Consider the following 19,191-nt stretch of genomic DNA (forward strand, 5'->3'; position numbering starts at 1 on the left):
TTGAGAACAAAGAACTGAATTTCGAGAAATTAGAATCTTTACCAAGGAAAAGAGTGAGAACTCCCCCATATATAATATCTAAATCAGACTAGAACCCAGAAAAGACCTGCCAACACCAGCCTTTGGCTTTATAGATGATCATACTAAGCCATTATAGTGATAAAACTGGTCGAGGCTAACCCATGGACAATGATAGATGAAACGATGGGGTGTCTTCTGTCTTAGCGGGTATATGCATTATATGATATGCCATCAAATATGCACGTGCTTGTATTTGTGAATTAAGATCCTCAAGTACGTGCATATGCACATATGACCAAACTTGGCACTTAAATGTTTATGATTCGTTTGTGCTCTAGGTTTTCTGAGAAAGGTAGCTGAATACATCAAGACTGTCACAGTGGCATTTTATCAACACCAGTGAATTCAGATGAGGGAAACTAGCCATCCATTCGTAAATTCTTCTTCTAAAATGTTGTTTAGAATCACACTTATATTACCTTTTCTCCAGAGATCTAAAATCATCCCAAGTGCATCGTACATGTCATATTTGGAAACTGAAATTCATGGAACTGTATATTCTGAATGTAAAAGCAATTCAGACTAAAAAGTTCAAATAACCAAACTTAAAACCAGAAAATTCTTTCAAAGGTCATATGTTCTTTTTCTGTTGTAACAGAAAATTATGAATTAGTGCATCATTTATGAATATTTCCATGTTTCATTTAAAATTCACTTAGCTTAGGGTGTAAAAATGGAATAACTTTTTTCACACCTCAGAAATTAACTCAGCTTTGGGAAATATGCTACCACATATATAAACCCATAATAAATAGTAGAAGTATTTATAGACATATAATACACCCCAACGCATTTGCCCATTCCAGCACACGTGTATAAGATGAAGTCAGGCTAGCAATAGGGAATGAGCTTTGCCGACTTCCCATATTACCTCTAGAATAAATGTGATTTTCAGACAGGAGACTGGGGAGAACCTTCCATTACCTTGCGACCTCCAAATGAAGCCACGGCCTCAACTCCAGTACAATACTGGCAACATCACCCAGAAAAGCTCATCTTCCAATCGTGTGATTACAAAGCTTTTGTAAGTTACTATAAATTCAGTATTTGGGTACCAGTGGGAATAGAGGGTGTACTTCTGGCTTGTTTACTTTTATATTGAAAATATACCAAAATGTCCATCACTGAAGCTCTAAAAGTGTTCTCTCCTTTTTCTTAAAGTAACCTTTTCTATACAAAGTCCAAAAAAATAGAGTTTTATAATCCCTTTTAATCTTGTGTGTTTAAGGTCTATTTTGCCTTCTTATACAGTTGTATATTTTAAATGAAATGTGATAAAGCACAATCTTAAAATGGAAATGAATATAAATATAGCACAGATAGACAACACTCACCAGTGATCTCAAAACACTGGGTCTACTACCAGATTTTTTTCATTAGGATTGTGTTACTGGGTACTTTTTTCTAATAGGAGAGGGAATCAGGCTTGGCTGAGAATCACAAGTAATACGAACAAATGTTGAAAAAATACCATAGCTTTGGGGACAGGTGGTTGTCATGACTGCAGCCGGAAAAGTAAAATCACCTCTTTTAGAGAGAAATGTTTCAATTAGGACAAACTTCCCCAATAACTGAAAAGGCAAGGATTTCTCCGAGATCATTTTCCTTAATTTGATTAAGACGCGGGCATTCTGGTTGTTGCATAACAATTTCGGCCTTTTTTTCATTTTGTTATCTATACGGATTTATTTCAGCAGTAATCGCCCCAAAACTGTGGAACCGAAATGCCTCCTTCCTGCCAAGCTCTAACGCCAAACCAACCCCTGCGCCTTTCGAAACACGCCTTTCCCCGGGCCCGTAACCACGCCCTCTGCCCCGCGCCCCTAAGGGCACGCCCCTCTGCGCGTCGGGCATTTTCTGGTCTGCGCGCCCGATTCGCAGCCTTGGTTTTGGAGCGTGCCAGGGTTCCTTCAGTCATATCAGGAAAAAATTATTTTAATTCGCATTAAAAAAAAAGACACATAGAGCTCTTTCTTTTTCTTTCTTCCTTTTTTTTTTTTTTTTGGAAGGAGATTAGGGAGGGAAAAAAATGACAAAAGAAAGAAACCCTATTGAAGCTTCAAAAACTTGAAGAGGAGTCAATTGATGGAAAGGCAAAACAGATATTTTGCTACAAACTCTTTGCTCCTCCCGCCCCAGGCAGAACTTGGAGCGTGAGTGGCGTTTTGTACCAGGGCGGTATTGGGTCAGATCACCTAACAGCAAAGTGATTGGTAATTCTTGGGAAGAGACGTTCTCATCTCTCTCCTACCCCATTCAGCGCCCCCACCCCCACCCCCGCCAGTGTCGGTTTGCACCAGGAACTGGGCTCTCTCCCTCCTGGGACAACCGAAATGCCATTCCCCCTCCCCGCAGGCTCCTATCTCGTGCCCATCCCATTCTCAGGTGGATCAACCCCTGGGCCCACAGCTGTGAATGAAAAGACCCCAAACTGCATCTCCGCCTGAGAGCCGCCTAACGTTAATTACCTACGCAGCCAACTCAGCCCAAATGGGGTGCATGTCGCTTAGCTTCTCAGCTGTCTCATACAACCCTGTAATTACGTAGAGTAGCGTGATTTATTTTTGCAGACATTGCTGCCTCAAAAAAAAAGGGGGGGGGAACATTTTTAGATGCCCCCATTTTGCAGTTAAATATGATTTGAAAGATGGCATCTTTAGAAAATGCTGCAGTTTTATTATAAAGAGCAATTTACGGCTCTCAGAACTGCTTAATTCTCTCTCTAAAAGCATTTGTTAGGATTAGTTACTGTTAGTTTTTTAAAAGTTATTCAACAACTTTCAGCCAGGAAACCCAGCCAGTAGGACTTCCACAGTTTGGTTTTAAATTGCAACTCATATTTAAACTCTCTTTTCCATAAATCATTGAATTGTTCTGTATTTTAGTATTTAGGTTCTATGCTGATAAAAGAGCTCAGAGGGACAGAATCAACCCAAGATGCCTGTGCAAAAATGCGGGTAAGTTTGCCAAAGAATTTTATTTCTAGTCGCTGAAATACTAAATACCGGGTATGGTTACAAATTGCCACTTTTCAAATGACTATTTTCTTCATCTGCTGGTCTGCTGAATCACATTGCTGTTACATAAAAAGGTGTTTGGGCTTTGTTCATGTTTATGCTTGAGCTTTATCTCATGTAGTGGGAGTCAATGTCTGTTGGACGTGTTGATGTATTTATGCCATGTTGCATTTACTCTTATTTTTAAAGATTTAAAGTTAATTGTATGTACACTGGTCATTCTCCAGATTAAGAGAAAAATGATCTTTAGTTTCTTGCAAGAAAACGCGTTAAGCACCTACCTGCGAGTCTGAGAATATTTACTGTAAAGACCACCAATTAACTAAAAAATTATCAAATGCTCAAGTATTGAGAGCCTGTTATATAAAGCTAACATTCTTTATGAGGCTTCTCAATTCTGGGGTTTTTTGTTTTGTTTTGTTTTTTGGTGTGGTTTTTTTTGTTTGTTTGTTTTGTTTTTTTTAGTATAAGAAGAAAACATTCAACTCTGAGTAAATCACGTAAGGGCACTACATGTTGACAAAAATGGCAGTTGTAAATGTCTGTGATCCGTGGCTGCTGGATTCCTAGGCGTCTCTGTTAGCCAAACCGAGTCTTACTCCTGTACATCCACTGTATTTTGTTATTGTTTTTTTAATGTGTCCCTCATCCTTGCTTCCTCCATAGCAGATGTACAGAGGCTATAGCCATACCTGACAGTACAGCTTAAGAATAGTAGACTCATTCCATATAGCAACTAACCAGACTCAAATTTAAGATTGTTAGCAAGTGAACCCTAACTCTTATTTGTGGCTAACATATGTTGTTTTATTTTACATGAGCAGTGTTGGGTGGGAAATATTTAAAAATTAAAACAATTACGAAGGCAAATATGTAATATTGATTGCTCATGGAAGCCAAGTATGTGTGAATCTTCATGAAATTGAGACCTCCAAATGCGATCGCTGATTTAATATTCAGATCAGTTCAATAGCAAGAAAGACTGAAATTAGTTATCCTTCTATTTGATACAGAGTTATATTGTCAGTGCCATTGACTCTTTTAACCCAGGTACTGTATTTAGAGGGAAAAAGCTGTGATAGGGATCAGGAACTCTGTGTTCTGGTTTTGTTGCTGCTTACATTGCCTTGGAAGTCAGTCTTAGTCATCATTGTAGTAGCTGCTAATATTACTGAGTAGTTAGAATGTATCAGTCTTCTGTGCTGAGCTGAATGCTTTGCAAGTTTATCCCATTTAATCCCACCTAGAGTTTAGTGCCATCCTTATCCCCATTCTACACTTGAAGAGACTGAGGCTTGGAGAGGTTAAAAAACTTTCCCAAGGTCACATAGTGAGGAACTTGCCAATCTGGAACTGGAACGCAGGTCTGTCAGACTCCAGAGCCCAAGCGTTTAACCACTATGCTCTCCTGCTTCTCCCGGGCCTCATTTTTCTTACTTAGAAAATGAGGACATTGGACTAGATGCCCCTTAGGGGTCCTCGTTCGTGGTTTTGTAATTCCGGGAATCTTGTATTCTAAATGTGTATCTGATCTAAATTATGTCACCAATGAACAATAAGAAAATGGGAACATTTTTCAGTCATCAAGCCTCGTAATAATTTTAGAGCTATTTATGAACACGTCTAAGAAATTAATTTGGCATCTCTGATTTAATACTATTAACTCCCTTATCTGCGTCCAGCTACTTCAATGCTGTAATCAGCATAAGTAGTGCATAGAGTACAGAGCACCATTTAAAACCAGATTTGTGATTTGAATTTCAGTCAATTTCTTGAAATTAAGTGGATCTGAAATTCCATTCTGATAACAACAGGAAAGCCATTTTAATAATGTTGGTGGAGAATAATTTAGTTAAATACTTGTCTGTTGCTTACAATGAAACCGGAAAGGCCGTCTGTTTAGAAGCCATTCTGTTCTTTGGGGCAAGTTTTTCTGGTTTGCTGCCCATGTTTACTTGGGGTCGTTTACATGAGAATAGGAACTTTATTGCTTCTTAGAATATCACCAACTCTTATTTCCCATCCTGATTAAATAAATATCAGTCTTGGGTACAGTAGCTACGGTTGCACTCACTGGGTTCGCTAGGGCCTTTCCTAACTAGAAGCACAGGCTTGCTGTTATCCAAGACTATGGTGTTGTGAATTAGAACTCTCACCAACTGAAAATGGTGTGGATCTCAACTTGCAGTTAATTTTCGGTTTGAACCTCAAGTTGCTGTTTTCTCTGTTTTCAGTAGGGTGGCCTTGCAGCCCAAAGTGCCGGAATCATCAAGTCCACCCAGGGGAAATACTGTAGGACACCGATGATCTTAAAAGTTGATATATAGTAATATCATTAGGCCTAAGTACCATAGATAAAAACTTGACCTGGTTTATTCTTTCGAGGGGGCGGGGGGAGAGCTTTTCAATTCACCGTTGCGTTTTAGTTGAAATTAACATTTCTTTCCCACTAAGAAGTAAATCAGTAATGGTCCTTTATTCTGAGAGATATTTCTGTAGTGTACTTCGTTAACAAAGATGCCTAAGATTCAGCTCCTGCTCCCACTGACTTCACAGTTCAGTGGAGGAGTCCAACGCGTTAACATTTAGCTCCCCCAAGGTAGGCGAAGTATCACTGTAGAGAGGTCTTCATGCGTCCGGCAACCTGCAGGAGCATTCTAGGTGGTCTCCAAAATGACCTGCAGGCAGGGCCTCCTAAAGTCAGTTTATTAGCACCAGTAACTGTTAACATCTGAGAGCCGTATAGCAGGCCTTGCGCATGTGATCATGTGCGTTCGTCCGTTTAATCACAGGGTAAGTATTGCCGTTGTCCCCACTTTTCATATGGGGGAACCAAGGCCGACGAAAGTTAGGTAACTTGCCCAAGGTTACCTGGCCAGGAAGCAGGGCAACCAGGGTTTGAACTGGGGTGATTTACTTTTACCACCAAACTCCAAATCCTAGGCTGTACCACCGCTCTGATGAGCCAGTGGAACATTTATTGTCCTGAGTCTTAAAATAGTTGAAAATGTGGATCATTTCTATGGATAAAGAAAGAGCTTTAAGAACCCTCAAAGACTCTGTAAAATTAGCCAAATTAAACCATTTAGGTATAGACATATGTAGTAATTTGGGGTACATTCCAATCTGTTAACCTAAATAAAAATTTCAGGAGTGTTTTTACTGCACCCTAAGCAACTACATTTTTTCCACAGTACTTACTTAAACACATGTACTTTGCCCCCGCACACACCAGACACAGTTTTCCCTCTTCAGAAACATTTGGAGTGTTTGGTAGTCACAATCGGTTAATTTCTAAGTTTGGCTAAACCTGTTTATTCATCTCTAAGGTCCCCTCCAGTTCTGAAACAAAGATAATTCTACACTGATGTTCTGGTGTTTAATTAGATACATACTATTTCAATCACAAATAGGCCATCATAAACTAAGTGTGGGAGATGATAGTAATTCACATCATGCTACAATATGGAATCACTTCTGTCTGTGTTCAGGTTAGCCAGCCTTTTCCCTCTTCGACCTGTCTTACGGTTTTTCTAATAGACTTGACTCTTTAGAACAGTTTTCGGTTAGCAGAAAAACTGAGCATAAAGCACAGAGTTCTTGAATATATGCTCCCTCCACCACCACCACCCTCACAGTTCCCCTTATTAGTAACATTTGCATTGGTGTGGGACCTTTGTCACAATTATGAACCAATATTGTTATGTTATTAACTAGAGTCTGTGCTTTACATTAGAGTTCATTCTTTGTGTTTTGGGTTTTGACAAATGCATAATGTCCTGTATCTCACAGTATCACAAAGAATCGTTTCAGGCCCTAAACATCCCGTCTGCTCCACCTGTTCATCTCCTCTCCTCTGCTCCCGCAGCCCCTGACAACCACTGATCTTTTCACTGTCTCTATAGCTTTTCCTTTTCCAGCACGTCATATAGCTGGAATCATACAGTATGTACCCTTTCCAGACCGGGTTCTTTCATTTAGCAATATGCTTTTAAGCTTCCTTCTTCTATGTCTTTTGTGGATTGACAGCTGTTTCCTTTTAGTCGCTGAGTAATATTCCCTCATATGGATGTACCACAGTTTATCCATTTCCCTATTGGAGGCCCCCTTGGTTGTCTCTAGGTTTTGCGTTTATGAATAGAGCCGCTATAAACATTCGTATGCAGGTTTTTATCTTAAGATTCTTTTCCCCCTGGATCCAAACCCTCTTAAAATTATCTCCTGAATTGTGTTTTGAGAAAAAGAATCAATAGGAAATTGCATTAAACCCTGATAATTTCTATAAGCAAAATCACAATTTTTGTCTTATCGTTCAGAGTTTTCTACAATAAAAGCCTAAGAGATGAGCTATGCCTTGACACGGAGGCACACTTTTAGGAAGATTGAGTTCTGTGAATTATTTCTCTCTTCAGTAGGACAACACGGTTGCTTAATTCCTTTAGTGCAACAGATTTACAGACATTTCTAGTTAAAACCTAAAAACATGTATTAGTGGCGTGTGAGGAGTCGTAAGAGACGTCTGTTTAATCTAAGCATACTCCTTTAGTGCTGCCTTTTACGTTACTCAACTTTATGCTGAGTTTTCCAGCTAACTCTGTGCTCAGAGAGAGTCTTCATTTTTGAAAGGACTGCCGAGGGGAAGTATTCGCTCCACGATCCTGAATACGATGCCCCCAAACGTGTTCCCCATTGAACACAGAACCTTCCTTCTGTCACCCCTCATGTCACACTGGACAAGCGCCTCGTTCCTCATGCCCCGTGCCCCTTAGTGGGCAGGAACGGTGTGTATTGGATCCCCAGGGCCTGCGATAGCATAGCTACCTTTTAAGGTGGTTTTGACGGTTCAGTAAAATAATGCCTGTAGTAGAGAGTCTCGTTCAGTAGAACCTCGAAATCACATTGACCTCTTCCTGCAGACGTTCGAAAAACAAGTTGATGGGTAGACTTGCTTTGGATTATTTCATTTGTTTTCCCTCAACTAAAATACCAGTGTCCCAGTCATTTCCCTGGTTTTCTATCTTCACAAACATGTAAGAGAGTATTCAAAAACTTAGGCATCCTGCACGTTTATTTCCAGTTTTTAAAGGCCATCGCCGATAGGGAGAGAAAACGATGGGAAACCATAGATACGATGGTAAATGTAATTTTGCAGTTTTGTCTTTTGGGAAGGTAACTTGTTCCTTAATCAATTGGGAGTTAGCTTGCCTCTTTTAAATAATGTGTCCACAGGACTGAACTTTACAAACCAATAAAGGCCTTTCGGTGTTTTCTTTGGTGTAAGTAACTCCCACTTGAAATATTCCAAGACATACAGTAATTGGTGAAGGGCCAGATGAGGTTCTGTTCCTTTTTGCCTCCCCAGACTTACACATACCCCATCCCCCAGCCCTGAATTTTGCCTCAGGGACAATTATCACTAATACACAGTAGTCAGTCACTTCCCTAATTAGATATACCATTATGAAACCTGTGCTACTGTACGAGGCGGGCCATTATATTCAATTTAATACTCTGTGAAATCTGACTTTCTCTAATCCCATAGTTGATGATTAGTATTGTTCACAGGTGTCTATGCTCAAGGAAATTTCTCTTAAAATAAAGGAAAAATATCTGTTTTCAACTACAATCAATGCAAGATAGGAAGTATTTTAAAGTTATTTTTAAGTCAGGAATAAGCAGATCTGGCAAATTACGGTTTGGGAATCTTTATTTCCCAAAAGGCTTAGCCAGTTCAGATACCAGAGTTCAGGTTTCTCGTTGAATCTGTTCGCCTTCACTTGTCTCATTTTTAAACTTTCAGTCTAGAGGCAATTCTAAAGTTGAATTTTCAGATATACAGATTTCCAAATAATTGTGCCTTGGTTGAAGTGTGAAGGTTGTCTTTTTTCTGTGCTTGTAAGGAAACAAATTAATGTTGGAGAACGGATGGGAAAGCTTGAAAAAAGATTTTAGAATTAGATGGAAATTTTAAGAAGCCTCTTGGACCTTAGAAGAGACTCCTGTTAACACCCTCACTACGTCACATCACTGAAAGATATCGTGGGCCTATTACTTAGGAACCAGGCTGGGGAAAAAAACCTTGTAAACAGCTGTTTTTTTTACAAATCTCCATTTTCCCAAGTTTCAGGGAAAAACCAAATATTTCTTCTTTTGCTCCCTCCCAAGTACTACACGAGCCAGGTCAGGACAGGTCTAAGCCCACAGGTGTGAGCGTGTGTTAAGATGACCATACACACAAAGAAACAGCATTTCTAACTGCCTGCTGCCGAGCTTTGCTCACGCATACGTGTACTTTTGCTTTGTGATTTTGTTTTCCTGGAGGTCCTCCCAAAGGAGGACTCAGCAGTCCCAATCCTTTCATCCCAGTCGTCTTCATACCCAAGTGCTCTTCATTTTTTCTTTGTTTGTTTCTGTTGCTCTTGTTACTGGTTCTTTTCCCGTGTGACACCCTCACTACTCCACGGCACAAGAAGATGTGATGGGCCACTCTGTCTTTAATTCCCACTTTGTCTTAAGCTCTCTTTCTAAATGTATTGAGTCCATTGTCCTCAGTCCAGATGTGTGGCTCTGCTGAACATTCACTCCTGAAGCCACATGTCACTGCTGTGGTAGCATGCAGCCCCAAGAGGAGTCCGTTAGGCTCACCGATCTCGATTTTACTTCTCTCTTTTGCTAGTGGGATGCCAGACTTCGGAAAGCAGCTAAGTGAAAGCATCCATCCTCAGAATAAGAGTAACAGCTAGAATCTATTGGTACTCACTACATGCTAGGCACCGAATTACGTAATCCTCACAGCTCTCCAAAGTAGATGCTGTATTAACATACCCATTTTACGGATGAAATAACTAAGACATAGAGGTTAAATACCTTGACACACAGTGGAGCCAAGACAGGAATCCACACATGCCCTTCTGTGCTCCTATTCGCTGTAACACAGTGCTTTCTGGAGTAAGAAGCTTAGCGGTGGGTCCCTTCATAAATTCAAGGTGACCACACACACACACACACACACACACACTCTGCAGTTGTATTTATATGTGATGGATTAAACAAATTGGTGTGTTTTTCACATGTTTACAATTAGCTTTTTAACCCAAAGATTACACATTTTTAAAATTTTACATTTTATTATTGAAGAAGCAGTACACATTCATTGTTATCCGGTTTTAAAATAGAGCTAGGGAAAGAAGAAATAAAAGCAGCTGTAATTTTGTCACACAGACATGGTAAACACCTCTCTGTTAACACCTGGTTCATGCGGGAGCCTCCAGGGTGATTTTTCACGCATTCATAGGCACCCTTTTCCTACAAAGAAATAGAAATATTCAGTGCCTACTGTTTTCTGTTTTGTAATCTATTTTTAACATAACAATATATTCTAAAATATGTTTATTCCGATATATATTCATCTTCAGTATTACTCGTAGTGGTTGAACAATATTCCAATCCATAACTGAACCAAACTTACTTAACCAGTTCCCCTTATTGGTCATTAGGTCACTTTGAATCTTTTCAAGTTATAACCAGTCCTGTGGGCAACATCCCCATACCCAAATCTTGTGCAGCTGGTCTGATTATTTCGACTAAATGTAGAATGGCTAGGTCAAAAGTATACATATCTTGAAACTCTGGGTAAGTATTGCCAAATTGCCTTCCAAAAAATGTGTTCCAGTTTACACTCCCAGAAGCAGTGCACAAAAATGTGTTGATGTTTGCTCGTCACATCTCTCAAGGGCATGTACTTAATATCTTGGATGTGCTTAGTTGAGGGAGGACAGGGAGACTTTTATGAGAAACCATACATCTTCAGCGTGACCCCTGGGCTTATCAGCTCTGTCTGATCAACATCTATTCTAGATGTAACTCCGGAATCTATCTTTATGACCTGAACTCTTTATTTTATGAAGAATGTTTTATACTTTCGCGCCCCTGAGAAACTATGGAAGGTTAAATAACTCTTGTTATTTGCTCTGAAGACCAAGAGCTGTAGCTAAGTGCTAACTAAGGATTTTTGGAAATCACTTGTCAAGTGGAGGATAGTGTGTTTTGATAAATTAACTGCTCTCTGAATTAATGTAGGATGCAGTACAACTGAGTTTACATGCATCGTGGAGAACAGCTCTGACGGTGACTTTCAATCAAAAATCAACTGTATTTTTAGAGCAGAAGTTCTCAAACTGTGGTAGCAGCAAGCATCTGGAAATTTGTTATGAATGCAGAATCTTTGGCCCTACCTCACCTACTGTCTTAGTTTGTTCAGGCTGCTGTGATAAAAATACCAGATTACAGGGAGAAATTCATTTCTTGTGGTTCTGAAGGCTGGGAAATCCCAAGGTCAAGGCACTGGTAGATTTAGTGTCAGGTGACAGCCCTCTTCTTGGCTCATTGACAGTCATCTTCACTGTGCCCTCTCACAGTAGAAGAGGCCTCTCTTAGAAGCCCACTAACGCCATTCAGAGCTCTCTTCTCACAATCCATGCACCTCCCAAAGGCCCCACCTACTAATACATTGGACATTAGGATTCAACATAAGTTTGGAAGATCCCATTCAGTTCATAGCACTTACTGAATCAGAAACTCTAGGTGTTGGAGCCCAACGATCTGTTATTTAACAAGCCTTCCACAGGATTCAAATGCTCAAAAAAGTTTGAGAACCATTGCCTTGGTCCACTGGGCATCCCTGTTAGGTCTGCTGTGTGGACAGGCTGCCCTGGTAGAATCATTCCGCCATGGCGCCTGGAAACCAGCCGGGGCCAGAGGAGTAGAGATGGAGGGCATCGCCGTGTGCTGTGCTAGATTCGGCCAGGGCGTGTGAGTTACTCTTGCCAGTGCAATAGCCGTGTCTGGTGCCCGAGGAGTCGTTTGAGTGGCCGCCTGCCCACCGTCTGCTCTTGTCACGTGGTCTGAGCGAGGCTCTGTATTCACCCAGCCCTCGTGTCGAGTTCTCATGACCAGAAAAGCCCTTGAGAGGTCATTTAGCCTCATTCCCCAGCCAAATGAGACTTACCCCTAAGTCATTAGTGACAAATGAAAGTCCAAACAATTTTTAAAGACGTCCAGAGGGAAAAACTTCCCAGCTGCCCCTAATAATCCTCCTGCCCTCTCAAGAAGTCATTCCTTCTCCGTGCCTGCAGTTTGAACCGGTTTCCTATTACAAAAATGAGCACCTAGCCCTTCTCTCCTTAAGGCTGACAAATCACAGAGGTCTGTGAAGCTTTCCCATCCCATAGGAATCTCTTGGCATATCTCTAATCACATTTGTGGTCCTCCAAGTTCTTCCAGGGCCTTCATGCCTGGCTCTGGGCACCAGGGCTCTCTGAAAACTTTGCCGAGCTCTTTGTGCGTTGAGAGGCTGGTACCGTGGTTCTTTCTTATAAAGCTGGCTTTGTGCTTGTTACCATACATCAACTCATTTGCTCGTTCACTTAATAATCATGCACTTTAGCAGCTGCTAGATTGAACCCTATGAAATTGCTGATACTCAGCCATTTTTTTGATCCATAAAAATGGCCATGTCATAGGGTTCAACCTAAGACCATATATACTAGTCATTATGAGGGAGACAAGAAACAAATCAAGAAAGGTGTGGGCCATCGTCCAGGAACCCCCTGAAGAGTGAGGGAAACAAACAACCCCAAGAGCAGGGCAGTGAACCTCAAGGGAGAGTAGCAGAGGTTCCCAGGGCAGGCCTGGGGAGCAAGAGACAGCCATCGTGTCAGGCTGGGGGGCCACACAGGGCTTTCCCAGAAAGTAACATTGAAACTGAGCTCCAGAGGGCAAAAGTGCATTTCAAATGGCTGATCTGTGTTCTGCGCCCTACCTCTTATAATCTCTGCAACATTACCAGTTTTTGTGCATTTTTTAAGTCGTTTGAAAGTCACTTAGGGCTACCAAACATAATTGATCCTATTTTAATTTACTTGCTGAAACTGAATACAATAATTAAGCTTTGAAACGAACTAAAGAAAATATTATATGGCAAAATTAATAGTTATGACTCAAAGCACTTGAATATCTAACTAGAAAGCATTCTCAGGGTAGCCATGTGTGGGTTAAAAATATAAGTTGGATGGCAGTAGATGGTCCGGAGAGCTATTTCCCAGTCTGTGTTTAAAATACACTGGAAATGAGCAGAGTATTGTAAGAAGGAAGGGCTGGTGATCACCCCTCCCCCCATGGACTGCCTCATTCCGTTCCCTCTCTGTACTGGTTACGGGGCACAAATAATTCTCATTAGGAGACTAAACATCACTCCAGCCTCAAACGCAACATTACAGCTCACAACTGAAGTGCTCCCTGTCGCAAACCTCTTTGCTCTCCCTCACACTTAACGAAAATCGTGCTCTGAGACCAGACCATCCCTGCAGTCTCAAAAGGATATTCTCCTGCTGTTGATTCTGCATTAGAAAATGAGAAACTTTTTCTTTTCAGGCCACGCTATAAGGATAAAATAAAAGCATCAATGGCCATTTCTGACTTGATACAAAGATTCCAAAAAGCTCATAATTTATAATTGAAAAAGGAAAAGACAAGAGATGGTATTGCCTTCTTTGGTGAATCCAAATATCCCTCTTTAAAAAAAAAAATGTTTAAAAGTGTTCAATTAGGGGCGCCTGGGTGGCACAGCGGTTGGGTGTCTGCCTTCGGCTCAGGGCGTGATCCCGGCGTTCTGGGATCGAGCCCCACATCAGGCTCTTCTGCTATGAGCCTGCTTCTTCCTCTCCCACTCCCCCTGCTTGTGTTCCCTCTCTCGCTGGCTGTCTCTAAAAGTGTTCAATTACTTTACCTGTTAAGAACAATGTCTCAGGTGTGCACCTCCAGATACAAGGGATATACAATCCCTTTTCTGTATAATGCTTATAGATAATACAAACCCACGTGCTAAATATAAAGCTGGTCTTGCATTTAAGATTCAAAAGTTGCGTTTTAGTTTAGGTTTCAGAAATGTAGCATCCCTGTATAACTAAATATTGTTTCTCTTGGAGTAATAAAAGGATGATAATCTTATTTTGAGAACTTGTGAACAAAATACAATCAACTGTCACTATAATGCTTTTTTTAGCAGGAGAGCAAGATGCTATAAAGGTTAAGTTAGTTTGGGGCATTACCTGGGAGTATTCAGCTGCTGAGGTATCTGGAGATCCTCCTTACAAATCAGTCTCTGCTGTAGAGCTGGCACTGAAGGGGAGGGAGTTTGAGGACTGGAGGAAGCCTCAGAAATTCCACAAAGAGTGTGGCATAGAAAAAAAAAACTAGAAACAAAAGAGAACCATAACATAAGATTTGCCCCCAGCATTTTACTGAAGAAGAGAATTCCGTTTATACAAATAAATAAGGCTTGAATGTTTTAACATCTGTACATATACGGGAGCATTAACTATCCAGAATCCCAGCAAAGCTTGCAGGTAGATCACAGAGACCACCGTTGCCCGAGGGCAAGCCCTTTTAACTTGCGCAGTGATGTCCAGCCTAAGCGGCTCCGTGAACCAAGAAGAAACCCGTAACTGCAACAACATAAGAGCAAATGGAGACAGTGAGACATGGGCTGCCTGTGATTGGACTGAGGCCCTGCTCACTTTTCGATATCTGTAGAACCCTCATAAAATGGAGTAGGCGCTTATTGGATTTTTTGCCTCCCTGATTATTCTCCCTAAGACTTCGTGTATTTGCTTTCTTTCTGTGTGTTTTCATCTTTCGTTAAAATAACGAATGAAAAGCCCTCTTTGAAAGCTCTGTCAAAGCACACCAAGAGAAAATCCCCTGAAAGAGGTTGGATTTTTAGCTCTTACAGAATCATAAATGCCTTCAAGGAGGGGCATTACATTGAAGGCCAGCCAGGGCCCCGAGTCCTCTTGTCAAGGTGCTCAGTGGGACTCCTGACTGGGAGGGGTGGCCCCCCAGCGCCACCTGCAGCAGGGGCCTCCCAGGACGGCCTCATTAGGAAAGCAGGGATCCTGGGCACCCATGAAAGAAAAAGAAACGATCGGCTTTTATGTTTTCTTCATTGTTCAACTTGAATGAGCGAACACTGTAGAATCTTCGTATCTGGTCAGAAATCACCACTGAAGCCTTCATTTTGGCCCAGCGCCTGTAACCTGGCCCGGCTGTCGTTCCAGCTCTCCACTCCCTCCCCTGATATTCGGTGCACAAATCCCTGGGTTCCTTCCTCTGCTGCCACCATTCTCCTCAAGCTGCTCTTAAAATGAGCAACACATTTTTCTAGTTGCTAAAGCGAGGGATTTCCCCCAGGAGACCCAATAAAAACAGTAGCCGCTACGTGTGCCAGCCACTGTGCTGGGCTTCGATTTTTCAGACTTTTTCCCGGTCCTTGTGGCCTCGACGCGGCCCCCACCTTCTTCGGAACGTGCCTCGACTTTTGCGCCGCGGTGCTCGGCCGCCTCCCAGCTCAGTTTCAGCTGCAGTGACGCGGACAGGGGCTGCTTCGCCCTCCTCGTGTTCACGCCTTGAGCCACCTCGTCTGCTCCCAGCTCCTCAGGCACCCCCTCGATGCAGATGGGTTTCCCGATCAGATTCCTACTTCTCATTTCCTGCTGGACGTCTCCACCTGAGTATCGAACTGAGCATGCGCGAGAGGGTTTCATGCAAAAGCCTCTTCCCCTGTAGTATCCGCTTATCTCCGCGAAAGGCCTCTTCATCTGTGACCCACTCTCGCTCACTCATCTTCTGCGGCACATGGGTTAGCAGACCCGCCTGAGTCTTACTCATCGGAGCTATGGCTCCCTCTTCAATGATGGTGCTGCTTCAGCTCGGGGGCTTAGGGTCCCCCGTTTGAATTTCCATCTCCCCTTCCTGCCTGCCTCCAGCCTCAGCTGTTCCAGTGCATCCAATCACCCACACTCTACTTAAAAAACTTCCAGTGGATTCTAGCCTGGCAGAGTAAGTCACAGTCTTCCACAGTCTTCCAACCTACTGTACCAACCTCATCTTCCACCAACTACCCAAACTCACCATATTGTTTCTCATTTTGTGTGTATGTTGATTCTTCTGCTAAAACAGCCTCGTTTGTCCTCTTTTAGCACCTGGAAAATTCCTGTTCATCCTTTAAGAGCCAGTTCAGTCAGCCCTAGCAGGCAAACAGTGCTTGTTGGATGAGTAATGAAGACTTGCCCCACTCTCTCCTGCAAAGTGAGGCTCTCTCTTGCTCGGTACTCTGGAGGCCCTCTGTCCACATCACTGGTGCATTTATCAACCTTTGTGTTGTAGCTTCTCTGTGTGGCGTGTAGCTCATCGTTCCCACCCCTTTTTCCCACTGAGCCCAAGCACCAAGCTCAGAGTCTTCTCAACACAACACTTGGGAACGCTGCTTTCCGCAGACTGTAGTTTGCACACAATTTGAGGTCTGTTTGACATGGCCTGAAGCAGACGCAGAGTTTTCCCAACACAGTGCACTGCCTAATATAACCACTCAATTGCTGAAGGGATAACAAATGGTTTTGCTTTTTCCTTTTTTGGGTTTTTCTTAGTACTAAATGGAATGTTGATATTTTAATCTTATGTTAGCTATATATTGTTTCATGGTATGGCTAGATCTGTCTGATAGAATATATTCATGGCAAGAAACGAATGAGGTAATTTGTTGAAATCCATTGTTACTCTTCGCAAAGAATCCTTCACACATACATTCAGGGCACCAAGCCACTGCCCATGCCAGCTATGGCCCGCCCTCCATACAGATCTCAGCCCACGATTTTGCCTTAAAATCCGTGCACTGAGTGTTATTTCTTCTGGCTTTACCTTTGATTTATCTTGCGTACTTTTTAAAAAAAGATTTATTTATTTGAGAGTGAGTGAGAGAAGGAGCAGGGGGAGGGGCAGAGGGAGAAGCAGACTCCCCACTGAGCAGGGAGCCCAAAGCAGGGATCCCAGGACTCCAGGATCCTTACCAGAGCTGAAGGCAGACGCTCAGCTGCTTGACTGACTGAGCCACCCAGGTGCCCCTATCTTGCAGTTTTAAGAGTTGGTTGAATCTTGCAGTTTTAAGAGTTGGTTGAATAAAGCATTAAAAAGATAAAAGTATTTAAATTTCTTTGGCAGAGTGCCTGGGTGGCTCAGTCGGTTAAGCGTCTGTCTTCAGCTCGGGTCATGATCCTAGGGTCCTGGGATTGAGTCCCACATCTGGCTCCCTGCTCAGTAGGGAGTCTGCTTCTCCCTCTGCCCCTCCCCCCATGCTTGCTTTCTCTCTCTCCCAAAAATAAATAAAATCTTTCTTAAAAAATCCCTTTGGCAATCACAAAAGAAAACTAGCAAGTTTGGATAATTTTAAAACTAGTTAAAAAACACTTCAGGAGAGCCCCCTTTTTCTATACTGTATGAAACATTTAATAAATACTAAATAGTAACACTCTTACTGATCCATCTTCTCTGCCTGTGAAACAAGTGTAGTAGCTATCCCAAAAATGGGTCAGAACAATCAGGAAAATGTGAAACACCTTTTCCATGCCTAAAGTGAAAGATGTAACATAATTATTATTTTTAAGTTCAGTGAGTTTCATTCACACTATCCAACTTAAAGCCTTAAGTCTGGTCACATTTCAGAATTTAAAAATGGAAAATTGGGTAATATTTTCTCCCAATTCGCTTACTATCCATAAGACAGGTGGTTGTGGAACACCTGCAGTGAAAGGTTCTGGTGTGTCAGTCATGAGGCTGTGGGGCGCGGGGAACAGTGATGAGGGGACAGGAAGGGCGAGATGGGGTCTGAAAAGCCCGCAGCTGTTCCTACAAGAGCGTTTCACTGTGTCCACGTTTACCTGTAAAGCCTGTTCTCTGTGTACTTTCTCAGGACTTTGTGCTGTTTGCGAATTATTGAAATGGTTTCCTCACCTTTTTATGTATTTTCTCTCTTTTCTTCCCACCTGTCTTCTCTGGAAAATCCATCAGGCTAACTGTCAGGTAGGTTCTTCTCAATGTTTAATGTGATTATTAGGAGGAACCATAGTGGGAAATGAAGTACACAGACTATCGGTGACCCGTGATGAATGATCAAACTAAACAGAAAAGGCACATCCTAAATTGTGGAGAAACTTTTCACAGATGCATGAAACTCGAGAAGCTGCAGACACTCTGCACTGAAGCCGGTGTGCACATCTCTCATCAGAACGTAGCCTAAGGAAATTTGGCGGCTCTAAACGAGGAAGTAGATTATCTGGACTGTCTGGTTTTCCTGTGGCTCAAAATACAGACTGTTCTGGGGGGCTTCATCGTTGTAGGGTGGTATTCTGTCCTGCGTCGTCACTAGCAATGGTGCTGTAAATACACCCGCTCTTATGGATTTGGTCAGATTCAAGAAAAATTCCCAATGATGTGTTTCAATCCCTATTTTAACTACATGATTCAGACCTACGTCGTGCCTGGAAGAAAGAGTGACTGGGGAAAAGGGGGAGCGGTGGCATATGTTTTGTTCATGCTGAACTCACCCTTGGAGTTAACTCTGACATGGTTTAACTCCAGTCAAAGAATGGTTGCTTGAAATCACGGTAGGAGACAGAGCTGTTCATTTCTCCCTTTGGTGTCAGGGAAAAGGACTATTCCTTCACCCACGGCAAGCGGCAGAACAAGCTCTTTTTAGATTCTCAAGTGCAAGACAGACACTTTAGAAGCCCCAACCCTAGCTGAGCCCAAGAGAAGAGAGACATACATTTAAATTAGTGTGTTTGGTGTGTGTGTGTGTGTTGTTTTTAAGTTGGGCTCATTTTTATCTTTCAAGAGGAGAAATTATGTGCTTCAGTTGCCATGCAACACAAACTGCTCTAACAGCTTTCTAATTTTAATTTCAGAAGTCTACAGAGCAAATGAAGAAGGTCCCCACTATTATTCTTTCGGTCTCTTATAAAGGAGTCAAATTTATTGATGCAACAAATAAGGTGAGTAGCGCACCTCTCTTTGGTTTAGACGCCAGCTACACTCCTGAGCATATGATCTAAAATCCTTTGCTCCCATCATGCCCAGCATTTCCCATATTATTCACGTCCTGCCCCCCACCTTTCTGCTCCCTGAACACAACTGTAGATGCACACACACACACGCCCACACACGCACGTGCCCACTCTCTCACTCACTCATACGTATACAC

The 19,191-nt window shown here is 42.2% G+C and overlaps 1 protein-coding gene across 1 annotated transcript in view; it reads left to right on the plus strand.

The window, feature by feature from the left end:
- The window catches only part of LOC123780713 (ankyrin repeat and sterile alpha motif domain-containing protein 1B), a 371,480-nt gene that overhangs the window by 316,199 nt on the left and 36,090 nt on the right, over window positions 1-19,191 (plus strand). The window contains exons 7-9 of the mRNA XM_087868839.1: window positions 977-1,105; window positions 2,967-3,038; window positions 18,896-18,982. Coding sequence (XP_087724965.1) covers window positions 977-1,105; window positions 2,967-3,038; window positions 18,896-18,982 — 288 coding nt within the window. The remainder of the gene's footprint in view (window positions 1-976; window positions 1,106-2,966; window positions 3,039-18,895; window positions 18,983-19,191) is intronic.

Source organism: Ursus americanus, chromosome 17 (genome assembly GCF_024610735.1).
Source record: "Ursus americanus isolate L20-20 chromosome 17, mUrsAme1.1.p, whole genome shotgun sequence".
Lineage (NCBI taxonomy): Eukaryota > Metazoa > Chordata > Mammalia > Carnivora > Ursidae > Ursus > Ursus americanus.